This window comes from Camelina sativa, chromosome 6 (genome assembly GCF_000633955.1).
Source record: "Camelina sativa cultivar DH55 chromosome 6, Cs, whole genome shotgun sequence".
Lineage (NCBI taxonomy): Eukaryota > Viridiplantae > Streptophyta > Magnoliopsida > Brassicales > Brassicaceae > Camelina > Camelina sativa.
In genome coordinates, this window is record NC_025690.1 from 4,479,917 (window position 1) to 4,494,818 (window position 14,902).

Sequence of the window (14,902 nt, forward strand, 5' to 3'; positions counted from 1 at the left end):
TCATCTTTTAGACAAATCTAATTTCAATAATTTGATAACTACCTATGAGTAAGCATTGGATGCTGCTTTGGTTCATTTTGGCTTATTGTTTTCGGTCCAGCTAAATAATTATGGCCACTAGCTTAGCTTTGTTCTTACTCCCAACTTAGACTTGGTTCTAGATGGATTCTGGTTCTAGTTAAAAGAAGAGTCTAGTTTGGCGGCTCTTTGGCTTTTGCATAACCCCTGTACAGTTATTGACAACTAGTTCGTTATACTTGTAGATGAGGCTACGGTTTAACTAATACGTGGTGCTGTTGTTTCTCTACCTTATGACTACTAGTTTGCTGTTCTATTGGCTGATCATTTGTAGATTTTTGGGGGGTTTTAACAAAGATGAAATCTTTAAGTGTTAAGTATAACCACTTCAATAATATAGTTTCACTGGATGGAGAAATGGTGTAGCAATGAGTTGTGGTGTTGTTTCTTTGCGTTTGGCTACTACCTTTCTGATCTGACTGACTAGCTTCTGTAAGGTTTTGTTGAAAATGCAATCTTTTAAGTATCCTAGCTATGAGTCCTGCTATTGTACTTCTCTCCTATGGTTACTTGTCCATTGATTGCATGACTAATCAACGTGTAGAATGTTTGGGACCAAGTTGCAATTATTAAGTTTCACTCTTTACTCTTTGGGCAATGAGTCTTACTGTGTTTAGATTTGGCCTAACTAATTTGTTTACTCAATCAGGTGATATCTGGAAGGCGGTATGTAGGAATCATGTCTGCAGAACCGGTTGGAAACTACGGGGTAAGGTACTTTCAAAACCCGTAAGGTCATCATAAAGATACTTGAAACCAACCTATGTTTTTTGGTTCGCTTATAACTTCACGCGGTTTGGGACTAAATCTTTTTGAGGGTTCAGGTTAGTGTTTGATGACTTGCATAGAACGGGGATATATCCATGGGATTATTTCCAGGAGCTTGGGAGCAACAAGTTTGGTCTTATGAGAAGCTACATCAAGACTCTTCAAAAGCATAATCTCAGCTCTTACTCAAATGTTTTTTTTTCATAACTCATCCGCAATATACTTATAACTCAACCGCAACATTCATCTGTAACGCGTTACGGCTGAGTTATAGTTACACGTCAACGATTTCTGATGTGGTATCTGACGTGACAATGACATTTTATAATAACGTTTTTTCCGGTAACATAAAATAAGAGCACGCTGGGTATTTTGAAAATACCCAAAATATTCTAGTAATCAAAATTTTTTTTGTAAATTATGGTAATATTACCTAATTTGGATAACATTTGAGTAAATCACCCTTTAAATTAACTTTTTCTTTTATAATAGTCCTAGAACACAACCAATTACGACTAACAAAAACAAAATGGTAAAAAAGACATCCGAATGAAGACTTTCAGAACGATGATAGCAACCTCCAGACTTCCACTCGATTCCACATTCGTAGCAAAACGTGTATCCACATCTATTAATCAAACATAAACATTACAATTTTAGTAGGGTAGGTGTAAACATAATTGGTCGAATTCCAATCAAAGGATTTAATTGTTATAGCTAAAGAATGTGATTTAAGATGGCACCTGCAAGTTATTACAGCCATGTTGTGTTCTTTCGATGATGGTTCGATCATGTGTTGGCACTTTTTACATTGACGCCACGTCGCTGTAGAATTTGGAGTTGGTTCCAACTTCCAACCTCTCGTCATCATTATTGCATGACAAGTTGATGCTGAAGCGGTATCTCATAGTTTCATCTTTTTCGGTAGATTTGGAGACTTCACCTCCTTTGAAATCCAAACAGATGGTACCGCAAGTTTTTTTCTGAGCAGAGGGCGGCGGCATACTTATGCTGATTTCAGAAACTATTGTTTCCATTGCAAGTTTATAAGCAAAGCTAGCTTGATTTCCAGTCATCAGAACAGGGATGCTATATGTCAATTGTTGTCTTATGCATCATCATCCATTACCAACGCGATCCTCTCTTGCTCAGGCGCACATCTCCCCATGACCTAATTAACGCAAACACATCAGTTACATGCAACATTGAAGCAAATTATAAAGACTTGTCAACCAAGGAATTAATTCTTTTACCAAATTATAAAAAATCTGATATTGATCAGAGTTACAGCACATTGAGATATGAGTCACCCCCAAACTCACGGCTTCGGTTAGTCCTCGTTTCAATACCCTAAGCTCAGCCTCCAAAACTGTAATGGCAGAGTCATGGATGGACCCCTTCATCTGAGATATTATCTTGCCAGCAAATTGCGATCCCAAATCCTGCCACTGAGTCCTTGCTTACTAAACCCTTGAAGTAAAGATTGTAGTCAGGTTTGAAGTCGAAGACTGACGGTTTTAGGCCATCTTCTTCTCGTGCTGCTAGAGTGCCTTCCTCCGTGTCGCACATACTTTAAAGATTTTTCTTCTTCTTTCTTAGGTAAACAAAAAAGGTCTCTAAATTGCTTTACGAAGAAACGACAAGTTCATAAATTTGATGATGGCTTAGAGAATATTGCTACATTTTGTAAAAGAAGTTTAACATAACTGAGCAATTTTATTAAAGTTAACTAATGAAAAAGAAAGAATGTAATTAATTTCCAAAATTAAAAGTTGGTTAATAATATTGGCTTTTCTTTAAGTTTTTCTCTTTAATTACCCTTTTGCGCAATGAGTCTTTTAAGAATAACAAGACTCTTAAAAAACATAATCTCAGCCGTGAACCTCCCTCCTCCTTCGGGAAAGAGATGATTCTAACGATCAAACTGTTTTGATAGATTCTTTTTCTGGAAAAACGAAGAATTTTCTTGTCTTGTTTCAAAGTTACGGTTGTTGTTGTTTGCCTTTAATTTCTTCAGTTGCTTTTGTTGATGGTATTAGTGTTGATTGACTATAATTTGTCTTTAGAGAACAAAATACTAATCAAAAGTTACACTTGTAAAGAAAATATTACTACCAGTATCATTAACATTAGTTGTAAACTCTTCTGTATACCCTTGTAATTTTTGATCAAAATAACTTTTGCTTCTACAGTTTTCATTAAAATAAATATAAATAAAAAATGTTTGAACATACAAAAAAAAATTATAATTATCACCGTTATTTATGAGTATAAAATTTGAAGTATGTCAACTGTTTTTAGTAATAACCAATGTAAAAGAAATTAACAAACAAATAGTGGAAGAAAAAAAAATAAAAAACATTGGTACATGCATCATGCATGAAAATAACAAATGGAGTTTTAGCATCACACATCACATGTGTTCCTGGTCCGTTGCACGTGCGACACATTCGGACCGTAAAAGCCACACTCACTACTAGGCGTGATTACAAAACCACGAATATTCTGCAAAAACGACTACTAATAAACTAAATTAACTAGCAATAATGAACTTTGTTTAATCTTGAAGTCTCCTTAGTATATAAGTATTTTATTAAAGTAAAACAAATATCCTAATAATATTAATATTAATATTAAAGTGTGCATCAAACGGTAATGTAATAGTATATATTTTGCTTTCGATTTCAAAACTCAAAAGTTTCATTGTCATCTCATCAAATCGTTTTCGTATGTGAAAGATTATAATATTTGAGCTATCAGACATTTTCTACATACATAACCTTAAGATAATACATAATTTGCATATAATTACATTTTTTGTCAACGCATAATATTTAATGTATTTCTGTTATATTTTTAACAAGTAAGAACTCGGAAGGAATAGCGTAGCTTTCTGTGATGGTTGAATTGTAATGTATGGTACTACTAACTACTCCGAAGAGACAGACTACTTACAATTTAAATCTGTTTTATTGTGTATGTTACAAAATACTCTAATAATCGGTTATGCACACCAACGTTGATACCTCATACTCCATCTACTTATTACCACCAAACTCACCAATGAAAAAAAAAATGAAATAATTACAATTTTAATTGTTTTTGCGTATGCATCGATTTATTGAATAAAACTAGGTTCTGAACATACGCTATGCGTGGGTATATTTGATATATTTTGATGAAAACTATATATGATTGATGATGGTAATAAAATACTTATAAAACATTTAAATTAGTATTAAGGAAAAAGTTAAATTTCATATACACATTTTTTTGAAATATAAAAATCAGTTGTGTTGTAAAATCAAATATGATAAAAAAAATCATGAATTTAACTCGCCATCCAGGCGAGGCGAATTAAGCTGATGATCTCACATATCCTAAACCATTTCTTTGACCACCAGAAAAACAAAACAATTTTATCATCATGAATTTAACTCGTTTTCATATTTAATTGATCGCTATCACCTATGTTTTCGTGTTTTTTATTCAATGTTTTCTTTTTTTTTCATATTTTTTCTTGTCATTTCTATTGTCAAATTTTGTGGTAATCGTCATCATTACTTTTACCGTCTGGTTTTTCGCTATAATATTTTTCTTCTTCATCCTCGTCAACTTCTTCAGTTCCTTCCACTAAAAACATTTTTTTAAGACTAGCACACAACTTGTTAATCCATCAAACTCCAATAACAAAATCATTTCTTTTCTCATAAAAAATAAAAAATAAGATAAAAAATAAAAAATTAATGAAAAAAAATCAACTTGTCTATAAAATCATACACAAAAATATGTTTTACAGCTCATAAGAAATAAAAAGCACAAACGTAATAAATAAGATAATTTATGTTTTACATAAATAATTATAATATTTTAAACTTTTAAAAAGTTTCGAAATATAAATTTTGAACCTTTTAAAAAGTTTCAATATTTATAATATTTTAAACATTTAAAATTTAAAAATTATAATATTTAAAAACTAAGAACTTTTAAAAGTTTCAATATTTATAATATTTAAACTTTTAAAAAGTTTCAATATTTATAATATTTTAAACATTTAAAATTTAAAAATTATAATATTTAAAAACTAAGAACTTTTAAAAGTTTCAATATTTATAATATTAAAACTTTAAAAAATTTTAAATATTATAATTTATTTTTTTGAAACTTTTTAAAGTTTAATTTGATCAAATAAAAAACCGGATCAAACCGAATATACTTTTAAATTTGGACGCCTGATAAATCAAGTTTTTCTGCTCATTCGTTGTTGGAAGCATATTAATCTCATTTATACTGGTTCTGAACTATTGTTTAAAAATTTTATAGCCGATGTGAGATATTGTGCATAGTTCTTTTATTTCCATAAATTTAAATTTTTCTATTTTCTAAAAAATTCTGGAAATTTAAAAAATGTTAATGAATTACATGTCAAATCCTAATTGGTTGTTTAAAATAATTTTTAATATAAAAAATTCTGGAGATTTTAGAAAATGTTAATTAGTGAAATATATAATCACAATTGGAAGTTTAAAATCCTATGTGGACGACTTTAGGAGAACCTTTAAAAACTTATAGCTCCTATTTTTTATTAGTATAGATTTTCGTAATCATAACAATTTTGTTACAGCAGTTTTCGGAAAAGCAAATGAAAATTCACTTTTTCCCCTTGTAAATACAGTATTGTTATTGTTTTAGGTTAATTAGCGATTTTTTTCTTCTAAATTTTTTAATACAATATGAAATAACTAAAATACTTGTGAATGTGAAGTCTTCATTTTTCCTCGACGAAATACAAAAATCGTTGAAAAGTAAAAAATCTTGGAAACAACCATTTTAAATCACTTTGTCCAAAGCATTTTTTAATACCAAGAAAGAAATAGATAACCATAAATTTGTCCTAATTTTCCATTTCTAGTAATACAAAAATTGACTAGAAATTTGGTGTTTGATATTGATATATATATAAAGAAAAAAAAACGTCCAACGTTAATGTGGTCAGGTAATTAAAATATATGATAACAAAATAAAAATTTGATGATGTAATAAAATCTCTTACAGCATTTTTTTAATGATGTAATAAAAATTGACTAGAAATTTGGTGTTTGATATTGATATAAATACAATAAAAAAAAACGTCCAACGTTGATTTGGTCAGGTAATTAAAATATATGATAACAAAAAAAAATTGATGATGTAATAAAATCTCTTCATTTTCATTACGTTTGGATAGACCACTTTATCACTGTATTTACTTTCTATATACTACTATATATTTTTTATAAAAAAATCGGCTGACGAAAATAAATCTGTAAAGGTATAAATTGTCTTAATGACATTTCTTCTAATACTATGTCATCCATTACAAAGTACAAAACATACTACTACACAAGTAACGTTTTCATTCATAATTCACAAGAAAATCTAGATTTAAATTCTTTTCCTAAACATAAAAAAGCAAGTAATTTAATTTAATCCCTTTAATTATTCTTTAAATTAAATAGCATCCCAAAAATAGCTTAAAATAAAACAAACGTTTCATAAGTTTACAGAATTTCTCAGTATTTTTTCTTCCCCACAAGAAAAAAAAATTCAAAACTTTTATTTTCCCTTTCGCTTCAATTCTCAACAAACTACAATACCAACATCATAAAAAATCATATCCATTTCTATTCTGCAGTTTTAGTAGTAGAATTTTCATTCCCATCCTCAAATATAATAAATAAATGTGTTTGATTTTATCTTCTTCTTCTTCCCATCTCCTAGTTCATGGGACCCAGATCTAAAATATATTCTTCAGGACCTTTCCCCACCACATATACATATACTTGTGTCTGTCTTTAAGCTTTCTTCTTCTTCTTCTTTCAGAGAGAGAGAGAGAGAGAGAAAAAAAATCTCAGTTTCTTTCAACGGCGACACAACACAGAAACTATTTTTCTTTCAAATTTTTGAATTTCAATAGACGTTAGGTTGACGAGAAATATACTCTCCCGAGAAAAAAAAAAAAGAAAGAAAATTAAAATTATATTCTCCGAGCTGAGTTAGAAAAAAGCTTTTTTTTTTTTTTTTTCAAATTATTTTTGGTATTGAGGGTTGAAGAAATGGGTGAATCTGCAGTTTTGGTTCATTCTTATTCGTTTGCTGCTCCTATTACCCGTAACGATTCTCATGAGGTTCGTTTTTTTTTTTCTTTCCTTTGTTCTTACGCTTTTTTTTTTCGTTGTTCTGGGAAACTTTTTGTGACTCGTAACGATAATTTTCCGGGAAAATTTGACGGATACTGGGCTGTTTATACGTTTTTTTATGAATACCCACGAAGAAAAATTTGACCTTTTTGTTATATTTCGCTTTTGGGATATTTTTCCTCTTAATGGAAATTTTCTCGGATTTTGCCGGAAAATTGAACATAAAGTTTCGTTTTTTTTGGTTTTTTTTTTCCCTTTTAATTACGATTGATGAAACAAAGAAACGATTTTGGATTTGTTAAATGTGTATTTTTTTCTAATAAATACAGTAATCGAACGATTGATGCATAAAGAAAACGTTTTTGGATTTGTTAAATTTGGATTTGAAATTCTCGGTTGCTTTTTCACTGATTTGTTTGTTGTTGTGTGTTTGTGTGTATTGGATTTGTTTGCAGGACAATACGCTACATGCGTTAAGCCAATCGATTTCATTTGGGAAGTTTATGACGGAGAATCTTGAGTGGGGGAAATGGTCAAGCTTTTCACATAAGAAGTATGTTGAAGAAGCTGAGAAATACTCTCGTCCTGGATCCGTTGCACAGAAGAAAGCTTTCTTTGAAGCTCATTACAAGAGAATAGCCGAAGCCAAGAAAGCTGCAACTGAAGAACAGCCGACGGTCACACCTGCTGAGGTTTTGCTTCATACTTTGGAAACACAGCCTCCTCCTCCTCCTCCACCGGTGATCAAGTATCAGCTAGATGAGGTTAATGATGATGATGAAGAAGGACCCAAAAGAAACAGTTTTCAGATTGATGATGGTGTTGTTTCGGATAGCAAGCCCGTGGTTGTTGATGGTGATGATGATGATAAGGAGGTTAAGAAGCAAGAGGAAGAGTTGTTGAAAGAGGATTGGTCTGTTGGTGAAAAGGAGAAGCAGAGGAAATCGATTACAAAGAACAGACCTGTGTTTAGATTGTCTCTAGAGAAAACTATCCCTCACAAATCTTTAGATGAGATCTCTTTAACAGAGAAAAGAAGGTAACAGTTTTGTGATTTCACATATTTGGTCTGGAGATATAACAGTCTTTTTATCTGATTGTTCACAAAATGCAGTGAAAGACCGATAACTCAGATTCAAGAAAAGCCGGTTCACCGCCAGAGATTTAGTCTCTTAAGGTAAGTCAGACTCTGTGTGTTTTCTTTCTTTCTTGTATTATGTTGATTTGTTTATCCTGGTTTTGATTATATGTTGTTTCTTTGTTATACCAACAGCTGTTTTAAGGGTAATGCTAAAACTCAAGATCAGAATCAAAGCAGTAATAAGGTAACGCTACTTTTTGTTGTTGTCTATTCAAATCTTATGTGGACATATCAAAAGAAGATGTTTCTCATTTCTCGGTTGTTTTCTTTTCGCGCAGAGAAAGACGGAGAAGAAGAAACAGTTTATGTGTCTTTGTTTGAAGGCAAAGACTGTAAGAGAATGAATAATCATAAGAAAGGTGAAAGAAAGCTTAAAGAACACACAGCTTTGGAAAACGTGTACACAGTCTGAAGGGCTGATGGGAGGAATAAAAAAGATCGATTTTCGAGTCACATACTCGATGGTTCGATCAAGCTTTTAGTGATAAAACCGCAACATTTTCGTTACGTAGATGGCACCGATTATGTTCTTTTCTCACCAGTTTGGAAAAGAGTCTTAGAGTGCAAATAGGAAGAAGAAAAAAAAAAACTGGAAATAGCTTCCTTTGTTTTGTTCTCTTTGAATCTTTGATATCTGTCTTATTACTATGTAATGAAGGAACACAACTCGAGTTTCTTGATTTGATGTGATCTTAATCTTGAAATTGGTAAAGCTACCAGCTTTACTTAAAAGATAATGTAAAGTAATCAAATGAACATTCACAAAAGAAAAAGGAAAAAAGCTGATCCACGTGAGGGAGACATCATTAGACCAAACACCAACCATCTTCTTCTTCATCGTCATCTTCTAACACATGTTCCGTCATCATCATCCCCACATCGTAAAAACTCATACTTTGACCATAATCAAGAGACCCACCATCTTCTTCTTTATCACTATTATCTCCATTACTCTCTGTCTTCACCGTTTCAAGTACTCCAGCTTCTTCTCCTTTTACTACATTGTCTTCACAGTTATGAGGATCCAAGAAACCAGGGAGATTCAAAACAGGATCGGATCCGGGGACAGTCTTGACCCTCCACGTCAGCAGTTTGTAGCTTGATGAAGCAATGTCGTTTGATCTCACCCAATGCACCTGGCCAGGCCACACTTTCCGGTGAGCTTTGGTCGGTTTAGATGGCGATTCGGTAAATAACTCAGAGGTTTGAGGTGAAGTCAAAGAGTTGACCGGTCTTGTGTTAAGCGGTGGTGGAAGAATCCGGTAACCTCTGACTAGACCATGTTGCCGACCTTGTCGTCTCATCTCAACCGTTGATATTTTAAAGAAAAAGAGAGAAAAGAGTTTTTGGAATTGGAAGTTAGCTTGAATGATATATAAGCCAAGAAGAAAAAGAGCTCTTTAATGGAGTCAAAAACGTAACATCCAACAACAAGAGTAGTTTGTGGATCAAGTCAATGAGTTGTTGTTGTAGATAACGTGCAAGTTATTAAATAATTCAACTTCTCTTTATCTTGCAATGACAGAACATGAATGTAGAATTTGAGATTTTGACATTATTACTTTTGTATATTTGTCCCACATCGTTTAGCTAGCTTACTTTAAGTCGTTTTATCTTCAAGTATATAAAAGATGTCGAGCCAAAGTCCAAATCATACCTTTCTCGGCCTTTTGGCTAAGATCAAGTGTAGTATCTGATACGAGAGTCATCGACTCTTGTGATATTAATTATTTAATTTATTAGAACTCGCTTAATATCCCACATCGGTTAGTTGAACTATACCAAGTCAGTATATATAGTTGTACAAATGAGGAAGAGTAACAAATGTTATTGGACGAAGTGAATGGGTCTAATGGGCTTGTCTAAGTTCCGACCCAGGAAAGTCCCCGGGCCACTTATCCGCAGAGATGCGGCCTCGGTAACGAGAGAGTCATACGTTGGAGAGATTTAAAAGCTGAGACGCGTGTGAGGAGCTTCTCTCCGCCGATGATATCATGGCCGTTTGTAAAACGACAGTTATTCACCTGGTCCTTATCGGATTAACTGAACGGGGCTTACGTTTCAATGAAAAACAACTTTTTTTATTTGCAAATTTCTCATTAGATTAGAGTTACCAAATCGAATTGAAGATTTGTTCTCAAAAAATAGCAACAGACAAAAAGGAAACTAAGATTAAATATTCCATTTGGGCATTTCATCGAACACATGGAAGACACTTCTGAACAAAAGACTACGAACACAGAGAAAATATAAAAAAAAACTAATCTTCTTCTTAAGCCCTCTCACCCCTAATCCTCCTTGCGAGTTGGATATCTTTAGGCATAATCGTAACCCTCTTAGCATGAATGGCACAAAGGTTAGTATCCTCAAACAAACCAACCAAGTAAGCCTCAGCTGCTTCTTGGAGAGCCGCGACTGCACTGCTCTGAAACCTCAGATCCGTCTTGAAATCTTGAGCGATCTCACGAACGAGTCTCTGGAACGGAAGCTTGCGGATCAAAAGCTCTGTGCTTTTCTGGTATTTCCTGATTTCTCTCAGCGCTACTGTTCCGGGACGGAATCTGTGTGGCTTCTTCACTCCTCCGGTGGCAGGAGCTGATTTCCTCGCCGCCTTCGTCGCGAGTTGCTTCCTTGGAGCTTTTCCTCCGGTGGATTTTCTAGCTGTTTGCTTGGTTCTAGCCATTTGCGAGTTCTTGAGAGCTTTAATGATTTTTGAGAGACTTGTGTTTGATTGATTGATTTACAGAGAGTGAGGTTGAGATGTGATTTTTATACTAATGGAAGAGACGAAGTGTTTTGTTCTCGTCCGTTAGATTATTTTGCATATCAACGGCTACGATTGTTTGTGTCTTTGCGATCCCCGTCGTATGCTGAGTAACCAATCAGAAGGATTCTCTTAGCGTTGAGGGGATTGCACAAGTGGATAATTTTGATACGTGTCAATGATGACGTGTTGTAATGATGTGTACTGATTTCAAAGACTCCGAGTGACACAGAGGCGTTTCATCTTACGTCGTCGTTTCGTTTGCAAGTAAATTTAGATTTTAGCTAGCATATTTTTTGATCGGTTTCATTCTTTGATATTTTAGGATGTGTTCATAATTTTTATTTGATGAACAGATTGCAAAACTTTGTTGGTTTAAACAATCCAGAGATTGAGATCTCTTTCACTAATAGAAGCACAATTATATATACTGATGTTTTAAATCTTTATGCATTTCTTTTGTCACATGTACATGAATGAGTTCAAAGGCTCTCAAACTCGGCAACACTGAACACAGACCGGAGGCTGTTTTTCTATGTTGCAGTCACAGCAAGATGTTTCGCAATCGTTGTTGCAGCCTGCACATGAAGAACAACAACAAAACATGTAAAACTTTTTTTGTTTCTACAAGAGCTTTCTTTCAAGTTTCTACTTGCTTTGTTTCTAGAGCTGGAGCTATGTACCTTTCACAGTGATAAACAGAGACTCCTCATGTTCCTGAGAACTCGGGAAGAACTGAAACTGTTTGGTTGCTAGAGCAATAACAAGAGTTGCTCTACCAATAATGACCAAAGAAACAAAGAACAGAGCTAGTGTTGTCGGTGTCATCTTTCTTTCTGCCACTACTCAGTACTTGCAGTTATACTAATGCAGTCAAGGAAGTTGAACAACCAAATTGATTATTGTGATCTTTACTAAGAGTAAGGCACTATGATAATATATCACGTTGTGTTCATGTGTTGACAAGGAAGGGACACAAGTAGATGAATGTTTTTATACAAAGCCAATACAGATGGAACACAAAAGAGTAGATGATAAGTAGATGAGGTTTAAGTTTCCTTGAGTTTTATTACTTAAAAAGGAGGTTTTTTCAGCAAGATACAGCCACAAAACCCCATCTACTTGGGATGACTTGCTCAAGAGATTTTAGAAACGCTAATATTTGGCAACAGAAATACAATAATGAATTGAAAAATCTGAAGGTTTTGTGAAGATTATTAGCTTCAAACGTTAAAGGGTGATGAGTTTCCCAACTGAGTACCGCACACAAACTTAGCTGTTTCAACGCTGAAGTTGCTTGATGTGTGTGATCTGTTTGCCTGGGTTCAAACCCTTTGGACAGGCACGGGCACAGTTCAAGATCGTATGGCAACGGTAAAGCTTGAACTCGTCATCAATAGCCTCAAGTCTTTCCTTAGTGTACTCATCACGACTGTCGCTTATCCACCTGCACACATATCAACAAGTCTCTCTTGTCAAAAACACATCGAAAGATCAAATTTTTATCTACATGACCCGGTTAGAATCAATCAGCTTCCTAAACCAAAACATTGAAAATGTGATTTCACCTAAGATAGCAAAAACGACTTGAATGAACCATCATAAATGAAATCAATGCAGCTAACACTAAGATATACAAATCTTCACCAAACCATCCATGCAAATTCTAAAATCAGATTCTAACACCAAGACAGCAAAACAGACTTGAATGAAGCACCATAAGTGAAATCAATGCAGCTAACAACAAGATATACGAATCTTTCCAAAGCAAATTCCAAGATTAAAGTTTCTAAGTCATACAAAACCAAACTTATATACCAAACAATTAAAACAATTCTATCATTCTTTCACTTACCTATTAGCATGTAGCAAAGCAGCAGGGCCAAGGTAAGACTCAGGGTTCCACCAGTAACTAGGACAAGAAGTGCTACAACAAGCACAGAGAATACACTCATACATCCCATCAAGCTTAGCTCTATCCTTCTTACTCTGCAAAATCTCCTTCCCAGGAACAGACGGAGGAGTCTTCCTCTTCAACCACGGCTCAATACTCTTATACTGATTATAAAAATTGGTCATATCCACAACCAAATCCTTAATCACAAACATATGAGGCAACGGTGTAATCGTCGTCTCCGATGCTCCATCTTGAATCTTCGTTAAACAAGCAAGTCCGTTACATCCATCAATGTTCATAGCACAAGAACCACAGATACCTTCACGGCACGATCTACGAAACGTGAGAGATGGATCCATCTCGTTTTTGATCTTAATCAACGCATCTAACACCATTGGACCACAATCCTTGAGATCGATCTGGTAGTTTTGAAGCTCTGGCTTCCCTGGGTTATCTGGATTCCATCGATAGATCTGAAAATTCTTCAATTTCGACTCTCTTCCGCCGCCAGACGAAGCTTTCGTTTCCGCCTCCGCTCCTGAAGAAGTCCATCTCGCCGGGATTAACCTCGCCGCCGTGGTTAATCTCGACGGCTTCGTTCCAACCAATCTTCCGATCAAACCAGACGCCATTTTTTTTTTTTTCCTCGGAGAAATCTGAAAATGACTAAAAAAATTATTCAAGTATTTATATTTTCAGGAGATAATTAATTTTTAATAACCCGAAATTAGCTAGAATTGACGATTTAGAGAGATATAAAATATATATATATATAGAGACACAGAGGATTAGCTACGTGTGCATATTGTAGTTGTGAGGCTTTAGGTTCATCTACGTAGAAGAGCCGTAGATCTTTTGAATAAGTAACGTTTCGAAAGATTCTGACCGTTCATTATTGATACCGACTTAAGTTAATCGTGGCCAACACACGACTGGATATTTTCAAAGGCGCGTGCTCGTCTCGAAAAGTGTAATACACGTGGCTTTATTTGGTAGGATGTTTTCACCTAATGGAGAAAAAGAGGAGGACTAGAAGACTGCGTCCCGTTTCTAAAGAGATAACGAGCACGTTGTGCAGTTCTTGATCACTTTTCAGTTTATGTCTTCGGAAATGTGGGAGGCTGGGAGCCGAAGAGCCAAAAGTTCAATTTGTTCAGACGATGTTGATAAAAAGGAACTTTTTTTTTTTTATTTTTTTTAGAATTCCATAAACAGCTATAACAATGTTATTGTAACAATGGAACATTAGTGAGTAAATTACAAAAGAAGAAGATGAAAGATGATTTGATAAAATCGTCCTTATAATTGTTACTTAATGTTGTTTACCTTGACAAAACTAAAAAGAAAAAAGAAGGATAACTACACAAAGTATAGAAGAATACATGGTCACACATACCAAGTATACTATTGTATCCTTAACTGACTCCGGCGAAGTCCTACGTTGACTCCGGCGAAGTCCGACGTTGACTTCGGTGTTGACCAAAAAAATGTATTAATTTTTTTCTATTAAAACTCAAAAATAAGAAATATTATGTAAACATTTTTGTTTTTTCATGATTAAAAAATATATTCAGTTCAATATCTAAATATTTTTATATATCTCTAACTTATTCATTCTTAAAATTAGTTTATTTTTATTTTTAAAGCTAAAATAATTATTAGTTATAAATCTTTGATAATAAGATTATTTAAATACTACAAAATCATAAAATCAAAGTCAACTACTTTCATTATAAAAAATAATATGCAAAAGGTTGAGTATATGACTCTTTACTTTATAGTTTGCATAGTAAATGTTGTATAAAATTTTAGATATTTTTACTATAAAATTTGCATACTCTTAATAACATGTATACAACAACAAAATAAATTCACAATATTTACTTCTAACATATAAAAGATAAATATACAAAAAAATTGATTTTAGCTAAACAATATAGAGGGTATGTTTGCAAAAAGGTATAAAATAAGAATATTTTTGCAAATATCTTTACATTACATCTTGGAAATAATTATCAATGATTTTTATTCACTACAAGAAAATGAGTCCAATGCCAAAGAAATTTTTCTGGCAA

At 33.5% G+C, this 14,902-nt stretch overlaps 5 protein-coding genes across 7 annotated transcripts in view; 2 read left to right on the plus strand and 3 right to left on the minus strand.

Moving 5' to 3' along the window:
- The window catches only part of LOC104790388, an 8,710-nt gene extending 7,518 nt beyond the window's left edge, over positions 1–1,192 (plus strand). Inside the window, exons 3-4 of one of the 3 annotated variants that reach the window (XM_010516136.2) lie at positions 728–792; positions 903–1,192. In XM_010516136.2, the coding sequence (XP_010514438.1) occupies positions 728–792; positions 903–1,053 (216 nt within the window). In that variant the 3' untranslated portion in view covers positions 1,054–1,192. Of the gene's footprint in view, positions 1–727; positions 813–902 lie in introns of all 3 variants that reach the window. The other 2 variants (XM_010516137.2, XM_010516138.2) reach the window with 2 other exon arrangements.
- On the plus strand, positions 6,659–8,846 carry LOC104790389. The gene is made up of 5 exons (XM_010516139.2): positions 6,659–7,013; positions 7,481–8,064; positions 8,140–8,202; positions 8,299–8,350; positions 8,445–8,846. The coding sequence occupies exons 1-5, from the start codon at positions 6,942–6,944 to the stop codon at positions 8,508–8,510; spliced, it is 837 nt and encodes a 278-aa protein (XP_010514441.1). The 5' UTR covers positions 6,659–6,941; the 3' UTR covers positions 8,511–8,846.
- LOC104790390 lies at positions 8,870–9,718 on the minus strand. The gene has a single exon (XM_010516140.2). The coding sequence runs from the start codon at positions 9,468–9,470 to the stop codon at positions 8,973–8,975; it is 498 nt and encodes a 165-aa protein (XP_010514442.1). The 5' UTR covers positions 9,471–9,718; the 3' UTR covers positions 8,870–8,972.
- Positions 10,266–10,916, minus strand: LOC104790391 (histone H3.2). The gene has a single exon (XM_010516141.2). The coding sequence runs from the start codon at positions 10,847–10,849 to the stop codon at positions 10,439–10,441; it is 411 nt and encodes a 136-aa protein (XP_010514443.1). The 5' UTR covers positions 10,850–10,916; the 3' UTR covers positions 10,266–10,438.
- LOC104790392 (succinate dehydrogenase [ubiquinone] iron-sulfur subunit 1, mitochondrial-like) lies at positions 11,888–13,551 on the minus strand. The gene is made up of 2 exons (XM_010516142.2): positions 12,786–13,551; positions 11,888–12,377 (listed from the first exon to the last, which is right to left on the minus strand). Exons 1-2 carry the CDS (start codon positions 13,457–13,459, stop codon positions 12,212–12,214), a joined length of 840 nt encoding a protein of 279 aa, XP_010514444.1. The 5' UTR covers positions 13,460–13,551; the 3' UTR covers positions 11,888–12,211.